This window comes from Mastigoproctus giganteus, chromosome 3, assembly GCF_048544385.1.
Source record: "Mastigoproctus giganteus isolate SK-2022 chromosome 3, ASM4854438v1, whole genome shotgun sequence".
Lineage (NCBI taxonomy): Eukaryota > Metazoa > Arthropoda > Arachnida > Uropygi > Thelyphonidae > Mastigoproctus > Mastigoproctus giganteus.
Genome location: NC_143577.1, coordinates 20,226,212 through 20,244,182, shown reverse-complemented (window position 1 = coordinate 20,244,182; position 17,971 = coordinate 20,226,212). Strand labels below are relative to the sequence as shown.

Genomic DNA, 17,971 nt, shown 5'->3' with positions numbered 1-17,971 from the left:
GAGGCCACTACTGTGTATATATATATATGTATTTTTTATAAATTCCAGCTACATCAGTGCATCATGCATAGTCTGCATTTCTCTTGCTTAAGTGGCTGAAATTTTCCTTAGTTTCCCAAACCTTTTGCGTCAGTGAATTTGTTCATTTCTGGTCTGTATGCGATACACCAAATTGTCATGCACTGAACTGTCATACACCCAATTGACATGATTCCATTTTATTAAAATTGTTATGCACTCTTTGTTGCTACAGAAAAAAAAAGATTTTTATCGTTTTTTTTAAATTTTTTTTAGCTAATAATACTGCTACATGCCATTACAGAAAAACAAACAAGAAACCTTGTCAACATTAGAAAAAGCAACAGTTGTTTTTTATGTTTTACAAACCATGGTTTGCTTATTTAAATATTTCAAAACTAAAGTAACTCATTGCAAAAATGAAATATGATCCTTGTCGTAATTGGGGGGGCTTTCCCCCTCTATTTAATTGAACAGACTTGGGCCTGTTTATTTGAAATATTATACAGTATTAAGACAACTCATTGGGTAATCAGAATTCCTAAATACTTAAATTTGCTCTCTTATAATATGATATTCACAAAGATAATAGGTACTGGGCTTGTTGTGGCTGTGGGGCAATGTGGGAGCACACATTAAAAAGTTAAGCCTCTACACTGCCAAAAAAAAAAAAGAAAAAAAGAAATGCATTACCCATTGTTTACTGTTGCACTTGTATATCAGCTGCAATAAAACAGCTAGTGAAGTTATGAATGCCTGACCACAGTGGCTGTATTGAGTATAAGTGAAAAGTATTTAATTTTATTTAGAATTTTTTCTAGAAGTATTGTTAAGTTTCTGGAGATATTATTTCTTTATTAATAAGGTAGATTTATTAGAAAATACTTTATTATATTTCAGGTGGTGCTAATTTTTGAAGTGGTCATACCTCTTGTCTTATTTTTTATATTAACTGGTATCAGGAGGAAGCAACCAGCACATGCATTAGGTTCATGTAAGTTGAATTACTTGTATTTTTTTTATTACAGATACATATGCTCTCATTTATTCATTCTGTTTATTATTATTATTATTATTATTATTATGTTGTTGGAACTGATATCCAGATATCACTGGGTCAAGCAAAAAAAAAATCGAGAGTACCGTTATGCTGGTAGGACGGGAGGAGGGGTTATGCTGTTAGTTAAGAAACACAAAATCTTTGCACTGTACACCTATGTCAACACCGGTTGACATAGGGCCGACCGGGCTAGCCAGGTGGGTAAAGTGCCTGCCTGGCAACCCAGAGGTCGCGGGTTCGATTCCCGCCTCGGGCTTGGATCAAAGTACTGCAAAAACCTTGGGAGGTGCATTATGGCCACAGAGCCTATGCGCCAAAAAAAAAAAAAAAAAAAAAGTTGACATAGGTGTACAGTGCAAAGTCGAGTCAGTTTGGTGTGACATAAACACTGGGAATGGGAAAACGAGAGTAGGAGTGTGTTATAGGCCTAATGACTCTGATGAGTACAGTGAACAGTTGTACAGAGAAATAGAGTGGGCCAGTAAATTAGAATGTCTTGTAATGGGAGATTTTAACTCTCCAGATATTAACTGGAACTTGTGGGTCACTCGCATGCTAGCAAGACGTTTGAGGATTTATTGGAGGATTGTTTTCTACAGCAACATGTTCAAGGGGCAACCAGAGAGAGAAATACTCTTGGTCTGATTATCAGCAGTGATTATTCATGCATTAAGAATTTGCAGATAAAGGAACCACTAGGTGACAGTGATCACAGGATGTGGGATTTACTTAAAGATGTAACTACCATCAAGGGTAAAGGGTAGGGTTTTTGTTTTCGTAAAGGTGACTACAGTGGTCTCAGACAGTTTTTTTAATTCTATACAGTGGGATCAACTGATGACGTTAAAAATAGCCAATTCTAAATGGGAAGCCTTCAAGGAATTGATCTTGGCAGCTACTAGGTTTTTCATACCAACTAAGTAATACTGTTCAAGATTTAGACCTAAATGGATGTCAGGTGAACTAATGAGGCTTGTTGTAGAGAAGAAAAATGCATGGGATGCATATAAATTATCAGGTGACACAGAAGCCTATGGCAGATATAAGCTAATCCTTGGCAAAGGATGCAAAGAAAAACAACAGACTTCTTTACTTATGTAAACTCTAGAAGGAAGGGGATGAATCAGATTGGTCCACTTGATGTTGGTGGTTCAACTGTTGATGATCCTGCTTAGATAGCTGACAGACTGAATGAGTATTTTGCAACTTGTTCACACATGGGGAATTCTGTAAGAAATGGGAGGACAGAAATTTACTAAACTGTAACAGGGAGCTAAATGATTTTGTAATCACTGAGAGCAAAATGGAAGAGAAATTGTTGAAGTTAAACATAAAAAAGGCAGTGGGGCAGATGAAATCTATTCAGTTATATTGAAGGAGGCAGCAAGGGAAGTAAGCAAACCCTTACTATAATTATGAGGGCATCCTTAGATTCATTGGAAGTATCCATGGACTGGAGATGTGCAAATGTATCCCCAATTCACAAAGGGGGTTCAAAGGGTGACACAAATAATTGTAGACCTGTTAGTTTAACTGCTGTTCCAGGGAAAATAACGGAGTCACTGGTTAAAGAAGTGATGCAGGATAACCTAGACAAGACTGCAGTAAGAGTTCAGACACAGCATGGGTTTGTTAAGGGGAAGTCGGAAGTCTTGTCTGATGAATTTGATTGGATACTATGATGTGTTCGCAAAGGAACTGGTTGCACAAAAATAATTTTGATATCGTATACAGGGGGACCTTGTTATCCAAGGATAATTGGTACCAGAAAATTCAACTTAAAACGAATTCACTTAAACTGGGGACCAAAGTTTCATAATGTGTATTATGTACTTGTACATCGGAAACAATGGATTGAAGGAACTGAAAAATGGGAATTTTATTATAATTTTTTTTATTATAATATGTTTCACAACGTGATGTTAAGTAAAGTTTATTGAAGTTGCACTATTTTTCAGATTTACGAATAATGAATCCAGAGTTGTCTTTTTTTTTCCTGCCGTATTTTTTCAGATAAATTTGTGTCCTAGCCTCTAGTTATGTTTTTAACTTTGCACTTAACTTTTGTGCACGATCATGAACAGGGTTGTTGTTGCAAAAATATTCAAGTGCTTGGTCACTTTTCTCAAGGACTTCCTTTATCATTTAAAAATTCTCTAATTTTCAAATCGTTATCCTCTAGTGATTCAGTCATGCCATCATTTTTGCCTTCCACTTCTGTGGTATTTGGTATAATTCTGCTAGCTCTACATTTGTACTTGATTCAAGAAATTGTGTAATATCCCCATCACGAAGTTTGTGGAATCCAGCTCCTTTGCATGACTTACAATTTCATTTTGTACCCCGATCACATTGCATTCTTCATATTCATGAACTGCATCAGGGTATAACTTTTTCCATGAATTATTAATTAATCTAAAAGAAATTTCTTTCCAAGTTTCACCAATCATTTTTATACTGTGCAGAATTGTAAAACTTTTCCAAAAATCCTCCACATTACATTTATTGCATGTATCGGTTTCAGAAATTAATCCTTGTAACTGCGGGGACTCAGATAATGAATGCTCTGATACCGGGGACCCCCCCTGTACTTGTGTTTCAGGAAAGCTTTGGATACTGTTGCACATGAAAGACTGCTGTTCAAATTGGAGCGGTATGGCATTAAGGGCAAGTTGATGCAATGGATAAAGGGATGGTTGAGTGGGAGCCAATGGCAGAGAATAGTAATAAATGGACACTGCTCTACGTGGACTAACGTTATTAGTGGAGTCCCCCAGGGTTCGGTGCTGGGTCCCTTTTGTTTTGTGTTTTTATCAATGATATCGATGAAGGTATATCAGGCTTAATGTCCAAGTTTGCAAAGTACTGCATATGGGTAGCAGTAACCCAAGAGTAACTTGGTACTTGATCTGAGCAAGCAGAAGTATCCCATCAGCATTGAGCCTGCTCAAACCATTCAAGGCCTTGTGCTACACTCTCTGAGTGTAGTACCAACTGTGTGGTACTACACTCAGGGAGGTGGAGAATGAAATATACCTGGTGGTAATTGTGCAGTCAGATATGAAGTTCTCTGACCAGTGCAGACGGGCTACCAGAGCAGGTCATGGAGTTTTGTCAATGTCAATAGGAATTTTGCTAGCAGAGACAAGAAGGTGATTATCCCTTTGCATAAGGCAATGGTCAGGCATCACCTTGAGTACTGCATACAGGTCTGGAGGCCTCATTTTAGGAAGGATGTAGAGTTGCTAGAATGGGTATAGAAAGGTAACAAGATTAGTGAGAGGGACAAAAGGGTGCTCTTACCATGAGAGGCTTAAATTCTGCAAGTTGCAACATCTGGAGACTAGGCACCTGCAAGATGATCTGTACAAGGCCTTGAATGGTTTGAGCAGGCTCAATGCTGATGGGATACTTTTGCTTGCTCAGATTAAGAACCTGAGGGGACATAGATTCAAATTTAGGAAAGACAGTTGTTGAATAGATGTACAGAAGTTTGCCTTTAGCCAGTGGGTAGTTGATTTTGGAACAGACTTCCATCTGTTGTTGTGGAAGTTGATAGCTTAAATAAATTTAATTCTGAATTCAACAAACATTTGAAATGAATGGATGAGTGAAATGGGAAAGGTTTTTTTTTTTTTTTTTTGGCTGATGCTGTTATAAGCTTGCTTTCTTGTATCATATGCCTCAACTAATGCTAATATAGGGCCATACCATAGAGTACGATTTGGTTATAACCTGATAGACTGATTGGGCCAGGCTGGACATTTTTCATTTGGAGTCAATTTTAGTTTTAACAACAGTTACAGGAATGGTGATGGCACTGGAATATAGATTTTTCTCTTTTTTTCTCTGTAGACAGAATCACTGGACCACATATCAAAATAAATGTCAGCAGAGGTCAGTGTGGCGATGATGCTGTTGGGAAAGTGCTGCTTGAAGGTGGAGCTTCTGCAGGTTTGAGCAGAGCACTGGAGGGTTTCTGAGAGCTCTTCCCAGGATTTTCCAGCCCATAAATTCCCAGATATTGATGAAGTCATGAACTGCGGAGCACAGATTGAGTGCCATTGTGAGCTTTCACGCATATGCAAGTGCTTGGCTGGGGTGTAGCTTAGATTTTTACAGAGCTGTGATTTTGATGTTGTATAAGGAATGCAGTGTTCTCCCCAGGACCTATTGAATGGGTGCACCATCCAGTGAATTTAACCGATTGCCCAGCTTAAATTTAAGGATTCCTGCATTACTGTATGGTACTGCTCACTGATCTTGATCAGTATTAATTCAAACATACTATGTGATTGAGATCAATGTGACAGGAGCATATAATGTTAAATTATGCAATTAATTTTTGCTCTGGATCGCTTAAGTCATATTTATAAATAACAGAAAATTTTATAATGTTGTGACATATTACACTTCACCACCTTCATATTATGTATTATACTTAATAATACCACCCAGCTGGCAAAATTTTCTGGGGAGAACACTGGAAGGTGAGCCCAGTTTTTGACCCATTTGAGGACCCAGAATTATAGACACCAAGGTGTTTTCAGGCTGGACAAAGGAACTGCGGACCAGACTTGAATATCGTAACCAATGATTGAGCTCAAGTAGTAGAAGAGAAAAATACAGACTGTTTCTTTATTATGTGATCTACAGAGGTCAAGTTTCATGCTCCATAAGGCCCATAGCACTTTTGAGCGCAGTTGTTGGATTTGATCCTTATAAGTCTGATTTTTGTCCATGACCCCTGAGAAATTAACTGAATGAGGAGTGATGAGTAGATGCCCTGCAATTGAGGGCTCCAGAGAGACTGCTGGATTGAGGTCTGCTTGCACTCTCAGTGAGAAGATATACTTGGATTTTTTTTCCTGGTTTAGTTTTAGCCCAAAGTGGCATATTTACAGAAGGACTTGCTCAGAATCAGTGGGTTAGTGGGTTTATCTGTAAAGGTTAACCATACTGAAATTTTGGTCAATCTTCGTAAGCAAACAGGCCTGTGAAGGTCAACATACCCATAATGTCCACCATGCCTGCAAAGTAGGCATGGTGGATGTATAGGTACGATGCTTAGGTAAGCTTGACACCCTACTCCTGAGTGCGTTTATTGATTACTGGATAGTGGGCATCCCTTTGGGATCCATGGTAAGTGTAGAACCTGAATACTAAAACAAAAATTAATCTCTATGAATCCTTATAATATAAATCTTTATTCTGGGGCCCTAACAAGACTCTTATCAGAAAATTTAGGTAATGATTCGGATACTGTTATTTGAGCAAAGAGATAGAGAACTAAAGATATATCAGGTCCTCAATCACTCATTGACATATCATACAAGGAGCTGAGAAAAGTAATGAAATGAATAAATAGCTGTAATTCAATATTTACAAAAAAAGTTCCATTGGGACACAAAAATAAATGGCTATTCCACTCAAGGAATCATTCACCTCCATTGCCCACTATTTACTGAGTTCTCAAAATCCTGCACATAAGACTCAGTCAGCTACCATAATATCAGTACCTCCTAATGCAGCGCCACCAAAATCCAGTGGTCAAGAAAACCCCAGTTTCAATAGTACAAGAAAAAAACAACAGATGTTGAAGCTGAGGTATATGACTAATCAGTTTAGAACCTTTGTGGAGGAAGAAATGGACACAAGACAAAATTGATGTTTTTTTTTTAAAAAATTAAAATCCAAGATAGAAAAATAAGCCCCTGGCACATCAGAAATTGAATGACAGATCCATCAACCCCAAATAATGGTTAAATTCCTACAGTGGAATTGTGGATTCTGATGAAATACTGATGACATCAAGGACTTTCTGTAGAACTATGAACCAGTTTGCTTGAAACATACCTAAAGGTAAGTGAAGACCTTTCCTTGCATAAGATCATGATTACTATCATCTGTGAGAATAGAACTGGATGGACCTTTCTAGTGGAGGAATTGCACTTGTGGGCAGCCAGACCCTATTTCAATATTTCCTACTCGCAAAAAACATAGAAGCTATTACACTTTCAGTTGGATTTTATTAACAGTGTGTTCTGTCTATATGTCATCTGGGGCAGACATCTCCCAGCGAGATCTTGATATAATTGCTAATTTCTTTTCCTTGTCTTAATTTTTGGGGATTTCAGTGGACATAATGTCATTATGTCCAATGAATGTGATCCCCCTCCCATTAATGTCCCATTGTTCCCTACAGCACTACACCCTATGTGTAGTGCTAACATTAATGGGAAGGGTCACATTATAGAGCATATTGACAATAACCTCTTCCTTCTAGGTGTGGAAACTCCTTTCAGAATATGTTGTATGTTTTCTGCCATTGATATTTAACTGCTTTCCCCTTCTCTCCTCCCTTCACTTATTTGGGAAGTGGAACTAACCCATATGGAAGTGATCACTTCCCTGTAATAACTATTCTATTTAGTGGGAGACTGTCTCCCTTTTAGGTTATCACAGTGAAAGATTGATTTGGCTGACTGGAATGCCTTCCAAAATCTGGCAGAATGATAAAGAGCAATTTTCAGCACAGAAGATAAAAATATCAGTGGAATCAAAGATTTTAAAAAGGCAACAATAATCAGGAGTTAACTTTTGAAGTAAAGGACAATATTTTGGGTTGGAATGGGAAAATAAAGGATTCGATCCCTAGAAGAATAACTTCAGTGATATCATCTGAGCAAATATTAGGATCAGGAGATTTGAAGCCACACAGAACATTCCATATGATATTGTTGCCAAACAATAGGAAGCTGATAATAGCTGTAGAACTGAAGCTGCATTTGAAGAGAGAGAGAGAGAGAGAGCAACACCACCCACCAAGTTATGATCTGGGGTACCTTGAAAATAACTACATTAACTGTGTATTTTGAAAGATGGTTGGTAAGAAAAAGATCAAGACTGTGAGAACTGCCTGGTTTTCTAGTACAAAATGGTTTTGTAAGGTCACTAAAACCTTGGTATCCCTATCAGCAGAGTCAATGTAATTATAAAACTGAAACCAGCTGAAGTTATGAACATAATTTGATTTGATTTTTATGGTACCCCGGCAACTTAAGAGGCCATAATGTAGTCCATAATGCAGGGGTTGGCAATCTGTGGCTTTGAGAGCCGCATGCGGCTCTTTGAACATGTAACTTGCAGGTCTTTAACTTTTAGCTACATGTACGACAAGTGACAGATTTCTGAGAGCAAATAAATCAAGGAACCGTCTAAACAATGCGAGTCTCTCAGCATCTTTAAAAATGAAAATTGCAGCATACTCACCTGATGTTGAGAGACTCGCTCAAGAAGTTCAGTAGCAAAAGTCACATTAATTCGGACCTAATTGGATGTTTATGTTTTTCAGTATTAATAAATAATATTTCAAAAAATATTTTTTTTTAAATAAAACACCTTCCCGCTCTATTCCCTTTCTTAAAAAACTCCCCACCCCCATCCCAGCTTGAGCTGAGGTGTGGCTCTTTGGATTCTTTTTTTTTTAATTAAATCAAAAATGGCTCTTCACTCAAAAACGCTCTTCACTCAAAAAAGGTTGCTGACCCCTGCCATAATGCAACAATTCCAAAAGTAAAAAACACTTCAAGTTATTATTAACTCACAAATAGATTGTCAAGTAAAAATGCAAATAAATCAAGAAAAGTAGTAAATGTCACTAAAAACAGGTGAAGAATGAGTTTGTATACAAAACTATAAAAACATATTTATATATGTATTGATACAGATTTAAAATTTGTAAAAATTAAAAAATTTCACTTATACATGCAGCACACTTTCTCTGGCTATTGTAATGACTCAGTCAGATGGTTAAGAGTGCTGAAACATAAACAACATATGTCGATAAATTTCAAACCTTCAATAAATCACGTCTGGTGGTTAAAATAGTGTCAGAGTGCTTGCACCTAGGAGACTTATCAGTCTGCAGCAGGAAATAATGTGTAAGATAACTATGTGCTATCTAGAGCCAAGACAACTTCCTCTTTACAAACTAGACTGCTTTATTCAAAAACATAATGAAGAAAATAATGTTTTGTGAAAAATCTGTGATGGAGAAAAATGGAAATCATTTTTGAACTCTGCATGTACAAGAATTAACAAAGGATGGGTATGCTTAGCCAGGCCTCAAAGCCATTATATGCTGTTGTAATTACAAAATGCAATTAAACTTGCATGTTTTTCATGTTTTTTTATACCAAAGGCTGAACTGAATTGCACTGTTAGTTTCATTGTTAAATAATAGGTTTTTTTTTTTTTTTTTTTTTTAAGTAAACTGAATTTAGTTCTGTTTAATTTACAGAATATGCATATTTCTATTTCAGCTAAATTTCCTGCATATCCGTTGCCTTCAGCTGGTGTTATTGCCATAATGCAGGCATTCTGTGATAATGGAATTTCTGATGAAAATGGATTTGCAAATTTCCCTAGCAGCACGTAAGTTTGCTAAGCATTTTTTAAAAATTTTATGCATTGCATATAATTAAATTAAAGTTGCCGAAAAAAAAAAAAGTTGGATTTTTTTTATGCTGCTATTGAATTGCAATTGTTATATCCTATTGATTTTGCATTTTGTATTAGTAGTTCAGAGAAATTTGGTTGACTAGTGTTTTAACTTAGTATACTTAATTTTTTGGCATAATAATATGGTTGTGGAACTCTGTGTGCTTAATAATTTAGGTATTGTATGATGATTTACCATTTTAGGTTCATAAATTTATTTATAGTGGAATTTGAGGTATATACACACAAAGAACAGATAACAAATGGAAGATAACATCTGCACAAAGTTAATGGTAAAAAGCCAGGTGTAATAGGATTATGTGTCAGTAATAAATGTCTTATGGTACCAGAAATATAATTTATATGGTGATGATTTTCTTAAATGTGTACCATTTTTCTAATTGGGCATGCAAGAATGGTAGGTGATGCATTCCTGCTTATCATTTTTTTATTATTTTTTTAATTTTATGTTAAGTTTACTGCATGCAATCCAAGATGGATGACCACTGCAACATCCTTAGCCAATAAATTTCTTTGGTGTGTTATTGTTGGAAATATTATAATTGATCCACTTTTTTTGAGAGAGAAGATTACATCAGTCATGTATTGTTGAAAAAGTATCACCCAGTGTACACATAACCATGTGTTTCTATCAAATGACACCTCTATATTTTGCTCATTTTATATGAGGCATTCTTAAAGTGGTGTTTTCTGGTAGTGGTGTTGAGGGTCTGTTTCTTAGTACACTCACCAGATATTACTTAACTTGGCATTTGCCTATATGGAGTTTCATTAAAAATTGTGCAGCCTCTATGACACTACAAGATACAAAAAAAGAATTTGTCAGGCCTTTGTTAATGACTTCCGTGCATACTGGTGTTTGATGGCCATTCTATAAAAAAGAAGAGTAGATGCTTGGAAGTTAATGGCAATCAAACCTGAGCATTTATTAACATTAGGTAAGTAAAACTTTAATTCTCTTATTCAGTTTAAAAGCTTTAAAATTTACATTTTTTAGATTTTGTAGTATAAGGAAAAAGGGTTAAATTTTTAATAATGTGAATTTATTGCTGTGTAAAAGTTTATGACATTACTAGTGAGAACTTTGTGTGACAGTTAAAGTGGGGTTAACCCCACTGAATTCTACTTTTATTTTAACTTCCACAAAGTATAATACATCCTCCCTTTGTGAGAATTAAAATAAAAGTGTAGTTTATTTCAAAGCAGGAAGGTTATTACAAAAGATTTTACCAACACACGTTTATATAATATTTTTTTAAAAAATACTCATACATTGCATAGTGATTTCTTGCTTGCACCGACCAAGTGAAAAGAACTTAATTTTGTTTGCTAGTGCTCAATTAGTAGAAAAAGGCTACATACAGTAGCTGAAAGCTTCTATGTATGTTCTGTATTTGCTAAATTTAATATATGTTATCTCCTAAATGTCTGTCCATTGTGTCAGTTTTTTTTTGTGTGTTACTGTGCTTACTTTCTCACTTACTAATTAAGTTCTTTTCACTTGGTCTGTGCAAGCAAGAAATCACTATGCATCCAAATACCGACCTCACAGGTTTCTTCAATCGTACTCGTACATTATTCGTAGTTGTTTCTATTATAATGTTAAAATAAAAAAATGACATTGAAGCAAAATTTAAACTATTTATTGCCAATTTTAAAAATATTCAGTGGAATACAAAATTTGCTACATTCCTAGGCATTTAATTTTTGATGTGCTCATTGGAGAGTTAAAAAGGCCCGTTATTCGCATTTTTACCCAAGTTGAAATAGAAGACTGTTATATAAGAAAACTGAGTAATGAAAGGTGAGCTGAACAAGAATTTACTTATTATCCTAACCAGATCTGTGGATTATCACTTGGCAATAGTTAAGATGCTGTAAATATTCTCATTATGAGAGATTTTAGAATATGTAGCTGCTACACCTTGTGCCATTTTAAATTTGAGTGCCACACTATCTCATTGGCTACACCTCATCAAATTCATAGTACAGAATTTGATATGTGCCTAAAAACCTGAAAAAAAATGTGTGCCTAATTGTTTTTGAGAAAACTGCAGAGTATTTTATGTGATTTTACCTATTTAGTTATGTAAATTATAGTTAATTATCATGTTATTTTAAGGTAATATTATTTTAAATATTTTATACAGTGTCACCCCATTTCTGCAAAAACTGAATACTGTTTCCAAAAACTACAACTTTTTTCAACCGGGATTTAGTCCAAGTGATATGGATGAAATACCACAAATTTACAAGTCAATTATTGAAGATCCTGTTGCTGTCCATGACTGTTTTAAGAAAGCATCAAGTGAGTATTTCTTTTCATCTTAATATTATAAAAAAACTGGGAAACTGCAGGAACTGGGCAGAATCTTCCCAGCAAGAGAAACTATCTAATTCATAACTTTATTTATTTAGTATTAGTAAAGTTAAACAAGGAAGCAACATAGCTTCAGACAAAAAAAATAAAGTTATGAACCTTTCCTCATTTAGTTTACCCAATGTAGATAAATTTCTGCCCTATAAAAGAGTACAATTGGTTTATTCTAATGGTCAATCACTCTTTGACTAAAGGAAAAATTTAAGACATCTATTCTGCAGTTATTCCCTCTCAGTTTAAATTTATGTTACCCATGTATGTCACCTAACTAAGTATAAATGTGTCATCACCATTTAGTTCATTTAAACCTTTCAAGCCTTAACACATTAATCATCACATGACAATAGTTATGTCACAGTCCACTTCACTATTCGAGCAGTGTGGGGATTTTATTTTTTTTTATTAACATTATAGCAATTAACATCTTAATTGCTATAATGCCTCAATTAGGTCACCCTGCACACAGTCATGACGAGAAGGTGTGTGGGGGTAATTAGGGACTACAGTACCTGCACCAGCAATTCTTTAAGGGGCCTATCCCGGACATTACATTTTTAAGTAATTAAATTAATTTTTATAATCAGAAAAATTCTACAAACTTAAAATAATAATTTTTTATTTTTTTGATTTGTTATACGTTAGAATTGATTTGTTGTTTTTTAACCCTCAAATTTCACGTGGATACACATAAACACATGGGGGAGGCCTGCCATGCACTTTAATAAAGTAGGGCCTGTGTTACACATACAACATGGGGGGGATGGCATTTTGCACTGGGCTTGCATTAGCTCTTGACACCCCTGCCTGCACATTCATGGTTTACAAATGCTACAACCTACTTCCTAAAATGATGTTTCCATCCTATATTAACCAGGTTATACAGGCTTGGAAACCCCAATATTCAAAATGCAGTGTAATGTATAATTATTTTATTTATTTATTTATTTATTTTTTTTTGGCTGATGCTATATAAGCTTGCTTTCTTGTATCATGTGCCTATGCTAATAGTATAATGGAATGATTACTTTTTAAATATCTGACAAGGATTTATGTAATTTACCAGAATGGTTGTGAATGCAGAAAGATATATATTGGTGAAACAGCACAGATGGAAAACGCATATAGGAGAACATGCATAACATGTATTCAAAAGGTAATACAAAAAATCAGAACTAGTGGAACCTGCATTTGAATGAAAATTCACTAATGTAAATAATTTTAAGATATTAGGAGGGGAAAAGATTTTATGAAAAGGAAAAGCAATGAAGCATTTTTTATTGGGAAATTGAACAAAATACTCTCAACAAAAACAATGGTAAAGATATTTAAGACTTAAGGAATGGATTATTCAATAATAATTATATTGAGTAATTTATGTTTTCCAGACATTAATCCAGTTGGAAAGTGATTCAGGCTCTGGTAAAGGTCCTGTAAAATATTGCTCCATGATAAATAATTTTATCATGGTGTATAGTGTTTAGAGAGTAGATAATTTGTCGTAATTTCTATTTTAACAAAGTTCTGTATATCAGTGGTTCTAGTACCCCTTTTACACGGTTCAGAAAACTTCATATGAGATTGTATAGTTACTCCCGAGTCCTTTTCTTTATTAATTATCTTGAGTTTTGTAAAATACAAAGTAATCCTTTCTAGGATTACTTTGTATTTTTCAGCTAAAGCTCAACTGCCATTTCTCATTCCATCTAAATAAACCATAGTAGCATATTATTACTCTCATTAACTACCTGCTTACTTTTCTATCATTGTAAACTTAGACATTCAACTTGAAATACCTACGTCAATATCATAAATGAATATTAGAAATAGTAAAAGGCTATGAACTGAACACTGTAGAAACCCACTTATAACATTAGTCCATGAAGAACAGTAGTCATTTATAATATCTCTCTCTCTCTCTCTCTCTCTCTCTCTGTGCTGAACCTACATCCATAATAGTAACTTCCCTCTAATACTCTAACATTGCTCCAATTTATGCAATAATAGTTCATGTGGGACTGTTATCAAACACATAATTCGCTTCTATAATCCTTGCATAATTAATTCATGACATTCGGTTGCAACAGTGCCCAACCAACCAGCAACAGATATTTGATTGGGCATTGCATCAATAATATTATGAATTATGGAAGCTAATGAAGCTGTTGTTGTTTTTCAGGTAATGAGATTATTTGCTTATTGCTCCAAATAGATAGCACTGTAGATAATAAATTAGATTAGATAATAAATTATCTTCTTGAAAAGTACATTATTTATATTTTCAGTTTATACAATCCTGAAATATTCATTTTAGGATTGTATGAATTCTAAGGGTATGCTTATTAAAAAACAAAAACTTTGCAAATCTTTTGTAATAGTAAATTTCTATATATGCACTTCAAAAAAGAAATTCAGCATTTTGCATAAAGGAAAGAAATTTTTAACCATTTGGTGAGTCAATAATACTTGTCAGTCAATATCAATTCATGTTATTCCTTCTTTGTAGAGAGAAAATCATAATGAGGCTTATATTTAAAATTTAATTATTCTGATGAAATTTTAAATATGAGAGAGAGAGAGAGAGAGATTGGCATGTCAATGGCATTTTTTGTTTGTTAGAGATTGCTAGTACAGACAGCATTCTCCTTAGTTGTAACCATTGCTTATCACTTTCTGTTCACAAGTTTATAATAAATGATGAAAAGGATGGGGATTTTATTTTTACATGTATAGAACTCACTTACAAAAACTGTCATTCATAAAATAATAAGATGACTCTCATCAACCAGTGCAATACCACTACTCTGCTTTGTTCTTGAGTCTCCAGAACAAAGCTCTGGCAGCGCCACTGCTTCCATCATGCAGTATAATTGATGTCTTTTTGAGGTTATGATGGGCATCATGGTGAGATCTAATCCTCTTTATTTTTCAAGAGTACAGCTTTAAAATGGTGTTTTCAGATTTGCTGCTAGATAGTCTACCAGATCAAACCTGTTGATAACTCTATAGAAGCCACCTGGATTAGATAATGTATAATTTTGCTGCTTCTATTCTTCCAGATAGTGGTGGGAGGGAATCTGAGTAGTGTGCATTTGGGGCATTGTCAAGACTACATTATGTATATTCTTGCTATGTGTATGCCATATCAAAAAATTTCATTGTTTCATACATGCCCCTGTACTTTATCTAATGAATGCATCACAAAATAAAACAGTAACAGGTAGCATCAAGGTGAAAATGTTTTTAATTTAGGATAAACAAATAGTTTTTCCATTTTCTTTCCTGAAAATTATGTAACAAGGATGCAGCATATTGCATCTCACAGTTGTTGCTGGCATGGCAGGTGTAACTAATCATTCATCTGAACTTAGATCTCTTTGTTAGATCACTTTAGAAATAGTGAGCGTGCATCAAATTTTAAATTAGACTGGGAAATAAGGTGATTACATTTTGTGTAGGTGCTTTGTATTAAATTAATTTATGCCATTTAAGTGGAGAGTTGGTAAGAGAGACTTGTTTCATAAAAACAACTTTAAAATTAAAGTGCCTTTGATTTTTTTACATAGTGTGTAATGGTTTGTGTAAATTGAAGTTTTTTTGTTTTTTTTGTAAATAAAAAAAAAAGAAATAAGGAAAATTCATGAGTTATTCCACTTAATTAAGTCCACACATCCTGAAACTTATTCACCATATCTGTTAGTATACGTACACTGTTTAAAAGTCTCAGGAGCATGAATTGTTAGTATGGAGTAGTTGTAATTTTTGCATTATATTTTTGTATATTATTATTAAACTTATGTAATTTTATTTGCTTCAGAAGGAACACAAATAGGATCATTTTTAGATAACAGAACCGAACTTGAAGAATTTATGGTGCAAAACTTATCACTCTCAAGGCATTCATTAGAAACTTTCCTAAATTCATCTGTTGATATGCAAAAGGTAATCTTTAAACACTTAAATTTTCATGTCATATTTTTCTATTTTTTATTTTTTTAAAAATTTTTTGTATAGTACAGTTTGAATATTTTTCAAATTTTTTTTTCATTATTTTTATACATAACCACATTTTATTTTTGAAAAATATATGTGACATGTAATCAGAGAAAATTAAATGGCATAGTTATTTCATTCAGTACAGTAATTATTATTGCACTGAAAGCCATTAACTTTCACTCTTGTATGTTGCTTTTTATAATAACAAATTATAATTATGAACAGTTTTTGATGGTTGGAAATAAACTGACTTTGGAAACAGAAACATAATAATGTATGTTATAACCAGCAGATAATTCAAGTTGTATATGGCAGGCTGAGAATTAATAATCTGAGGACCAGAGAAGTATTCTCATCTTGCAAACTAGTTTGAGCGGTATGACATGGTACTTAGATAATTCCACATAACTTTTATATTGTTCCATATTTTATTTTTTGGTACACAATTTATGAAGTTTTTTGGTTTTAGTAAAGCCATACTGCTTGCCTAATCCCAAATGGGATAAATTGTAAGTAAATAAATTGTATAACATAAATGTTAAATTGTCTTGAAATTAATATAAATTGGTGCCAACAGTTGGTTAAGTATAAAAAAATTGTAATAAGAAAAAATATATTTAAATTGCCTTGAAATAAACCCGAAATTAAAAAAAAATTGTTTTGCGTGGAACTGTAGGTATGAACAGCAAGACAAGAATGGATTTGTGTGCAAAAAGCATTATTAATTTTTATTACTGGATAACACTTAACAATACTTTTTTTTTTTTTTTTTTTTATGAAAACCCCAAACATGAGAGGTAGTAGAACCTATAGTACGTGGGCTGAAGGTTGAGAAGATGAAAGAAGATACTAGTTGACATTAGACTTGAATTTCTGTAGATTGTGATTTTCAGAAAATATGTATGAAGGAAGGTTGTTCCAGGAAACAGCTGTTGAATGAATAAATGAGGAAGAAGAAAAGTTGGTTTTGTGAGTTTGAAGTTGGACAGTAAAAGAATGTTCACTGGTTGCGACACATGTTCAGTTTGCTTTGGAGGAGAGGGCGGGCATTATAGAAGCCAATTCAGAAGAGCAGTGCCCATGGAAGTATCTAAAGAAAAGGCATGCAGCAGAAACAGAATGTCTATGAGACAGAGTGGAGAGACTCTGTTAGAGATGACTCATTGATTAACCTAACTGTTCTCTTTAGTATGGAATCTAGAATCCTGAGAGGTTTTGAGGGCACTGCCCGAGACTTGGGAACAGTATTGCGATTTGTTTGGAAGAAAAGTAATGCTGAAAGCAAAAGAGAAAACCCAATTTTTTAGATGCAAAGCAAGAAATATTTGTAATGTCCTTATACCAATAGCAATTACAAGTCAGAGTAATCCCCAATACAGATATATGATCTTGCCTAGAAATCAGAGTGTTATTGAGGATAAGTATAGCAGTATAACAATTCTTTTTTGTGAGATATAAGGCGACTGAGTTTTAAAAGGATTGAAATAAACTAAATTATCTTTGACCCACTAGAGAATGACCTGGAGATCAGCATTTAGGCAATTTTGTAGTGGATATTCGAGAAGTTGAAGCTGTTTGTACAGGGCAAGGTTTCTCAAACTGAAAGGTGGAATGCAATGTGCTATCATCAGCAAAACTATGGATAGGATTTCCAGTCAGAAGAAGATCATTGTTATAAAAGAGGAAACAAGTCAGATAAAGAACTGAACCTTGGGGAACACCATCATTAGTTGGGAAGTTAGAAGACAGAGTGGTCTACCTCACCTACAGTGAGCAGTCAGAGAGAAAACTGGATACCCAATTACAAAAAAAAAACAGATGGCAAACCATAAGATGGAAGGTTATTTAGAAGACCTTTATGCCAAACATGATTAAATGCCTTTGAAATGTCAAAAGCAACTGCTTGAGTTTCACCAAACTTTTCCATTGAATTTTTCCATAGATGGGTAACATAAGTCAGAATATCTCCAGTTGATTGACATGGATGGAATCCATAC

At 34.3% G+C, this 17,971-nt stretch overlaps 1 protein-coding gene across 1 annotated transcript in view; it reads left to right on the top strand.

The window, feature by feature from the left end:
• The window catches only part of LOC150087777 (ATP-binding cassette sub-family A member 2-like), a 487,681-nt gene that overhangs the window by 109,824 nt on the left and 359,886 nt on the right, over nt 1–17,971 (top strand). Inside the window, exons 2-5 of the mRNA XM_090369199.1 lie at nt 919–1,012; nt 9,403–9,514; nt 11,752–11,909; nt 15,796–15,920. Of these exons, the coding sequence (XP_090225325.1) occupies nt 919–1,012; nt 9,403–9,514; nt 11,752–11,909; nt 15,796–15,920 (489 nt within the window). The remainder of the gene's footprint in view (nt 1–918; nt 1,013–9,402; nt 9,515–11,751; nt 11,910–15,795; nt 15,921–17,971) is intronic.